General features: G+C 35.4%; 1 protein-coding gene across 2 annotated transcripts in view; it reads right to left on the reverse strand.

The window, feature by feature from the left end:
* LOC111144486 (macrophage scavenger receptor 1) overlaps window positions 1-1,813 on the reverse strand; it is an 84,397-nt gene that overhangs the window by 40,685 nt on the left and 41,899 nt on the right. For both annotated transcript variants that reach the window (XM_022498786.1, XM_022498787.1), the window contains exon 7: window positions 1,223-1,312. In XM_022498786.1, the coding sequence (XP_022354494.1) occupies window positions 1,223-1,312 (90 nt within the window). The remainder of the gene's footprint in view (window positions 1-1,222; window positions 1,313-1,813) is intronic.

Genomic DNA, 1,813 nt, shown 5'->3' on the forward strand with positions numbered 1-1,813 from the left:
TTTTTTAAAGATTTTATTTATTTATTTGACAGAGAGAGATCACAAGTAGATGGAGAGGCAGGCAGAGAGAGAGAGAGAGGAGGAAGCAGGCTTCTTGCTGAGCAGAGAGCCCGATGTGGGACTCGATCCCAGGACCCTGAGATCATGACCTGAGCTGAAGGCAGCGGCTCAACCCACTGAGCCACCCAGGCGCCCCGGAATAAGCCATTCTGAAATGATTACATTCAGTAGGATTTCAACTGCATGACATTCTGGAAAAGGCAAAACTACAGAGAGTGTCAAAACATTAGTGGTTGTGCCAAGTTGAGGAGTGTGGTGGTGATGAGTATGTAGACTACAGGGGATCTTTAGGGAAGTGAAATTCTCTGTATAGTACTCCAGTGGTGGATACATGTTGTTACACAGCTGTTAAAACCCACAGAATGTATAAAACCAAATGTGAATTGTACACTGTGGACTTAAATTACTTATAATGTATCAATATTGGTTCATCAATTATTACAAATACACCATGTTAATGACATTAACAGGGAAACTGGATGTGGGTTTATGAGAACTCTGTATTTTCTGTGCAATTTTTCTCTAAACCTAAAACTAGTCTAAAAAACAAAAACTATTTTTAAAAAAAAAGCTCGATGATAAGGATCCTGTTGTCTCAGTCATCATTTACTTTGAAATTAGGAAACAGTAAGCTTGTCTCTTTCTAAAATTTCTATGCAAATTTTACAGTTCAAGCATAGGCTACTTCCTTTTCCTAAGGAGTAGAAAAAATGTCATCACATAAATTTTAAAGAGCTTGAACAATGTAGTTTATTAAGAACTAATACATAACAGCAGTTAGTTTATCTTGCACAGAATAGTATTTCTGACCTATCTGTAGATTGCTAACTATAACTTTCCAGGGTTTGGCCAGTTTGGGTTAAAAGGGTATTTATACTTTGCTTGTTTTTCTTTGCTAGGCTTTCCATTCTCTTTGTTCTAAGATAAGACACCATTCTTCATGTGATTTATGGCTGGGTAGAGTTTATAAATCCTCAGTAGTCTTTTTTTTTTTTCTTTCTTAAAGACTATTTTCCTTTAGGGCATAGAAACTTTCCTCAGGTAGAGAAAAATTAGTTTCAAAATGTTTCATACCACAAAATAAACTTCATGTGAGTCTACTATTCCTACTAGGATGGCCATTGCTTTTGGTATACAAAGAAAATATATGTTATCACAATACCTGTCCTTCCGGTCTTCCCTGGTGGCCCTGGGGATCCTCGAGGTCCAGAAAAGCCAATTGCTCCCCGATCACCTTTAAGACCTGGAGGACCTACATGGTTAATGAAGAAAAACACAGCAGTGATAACTCATTTTTCATATAGATTTGTGAGTATAATGAAACAATTTAGTTTTGAATATGCAATAGGCAAGTCTCCAAATGAAGGGATAGTATTCCCTCCCCAAATTTCATGTATGACATTGATAAATAATACAAGCAATTGTTAGAAACATTAGTGCACTTAGTTCAAGGTAGATATTCAATAAACAATATACTGCTCTTACAATAAGAACGTATGAGAAAAGAAAAATCTTGGGAGGTTTTTATTTTGTTTTTTTTTTTTAATCTTGGGAGTTTTGACTGGAAGGCTTATGCAGTCAAACTGGGAATCCTCAAATGGCAGGATTTCACTGTAGCTGAAATGGTAACTTCGAAATGTACAAGGCAGAAACTGAACTCTTAAAATTTATTCCCAAGAAAGCAAAACTCAAGCAATGAGAAATACAAAAAATATATATATGTATATGTATATATATATATATATATATATAT

This window comes from Enhydra lutris, unplaced genomic scaffold, assembly GCF_002288905.1.
Source record: "Enhydra lutris kenyoni isolate GAN:26980312 unplaced genomic scaffold, ASM228890v2 scaffoldscaffold11, whole genome shotgun sequence".
Taxonomy (NCBI): domain Eukaryota; kingdom Metazoa; phylum Chordata; class Mammalia; order Carnivora; family Mustelidae; genus Enhydra; species Enhydra lutris.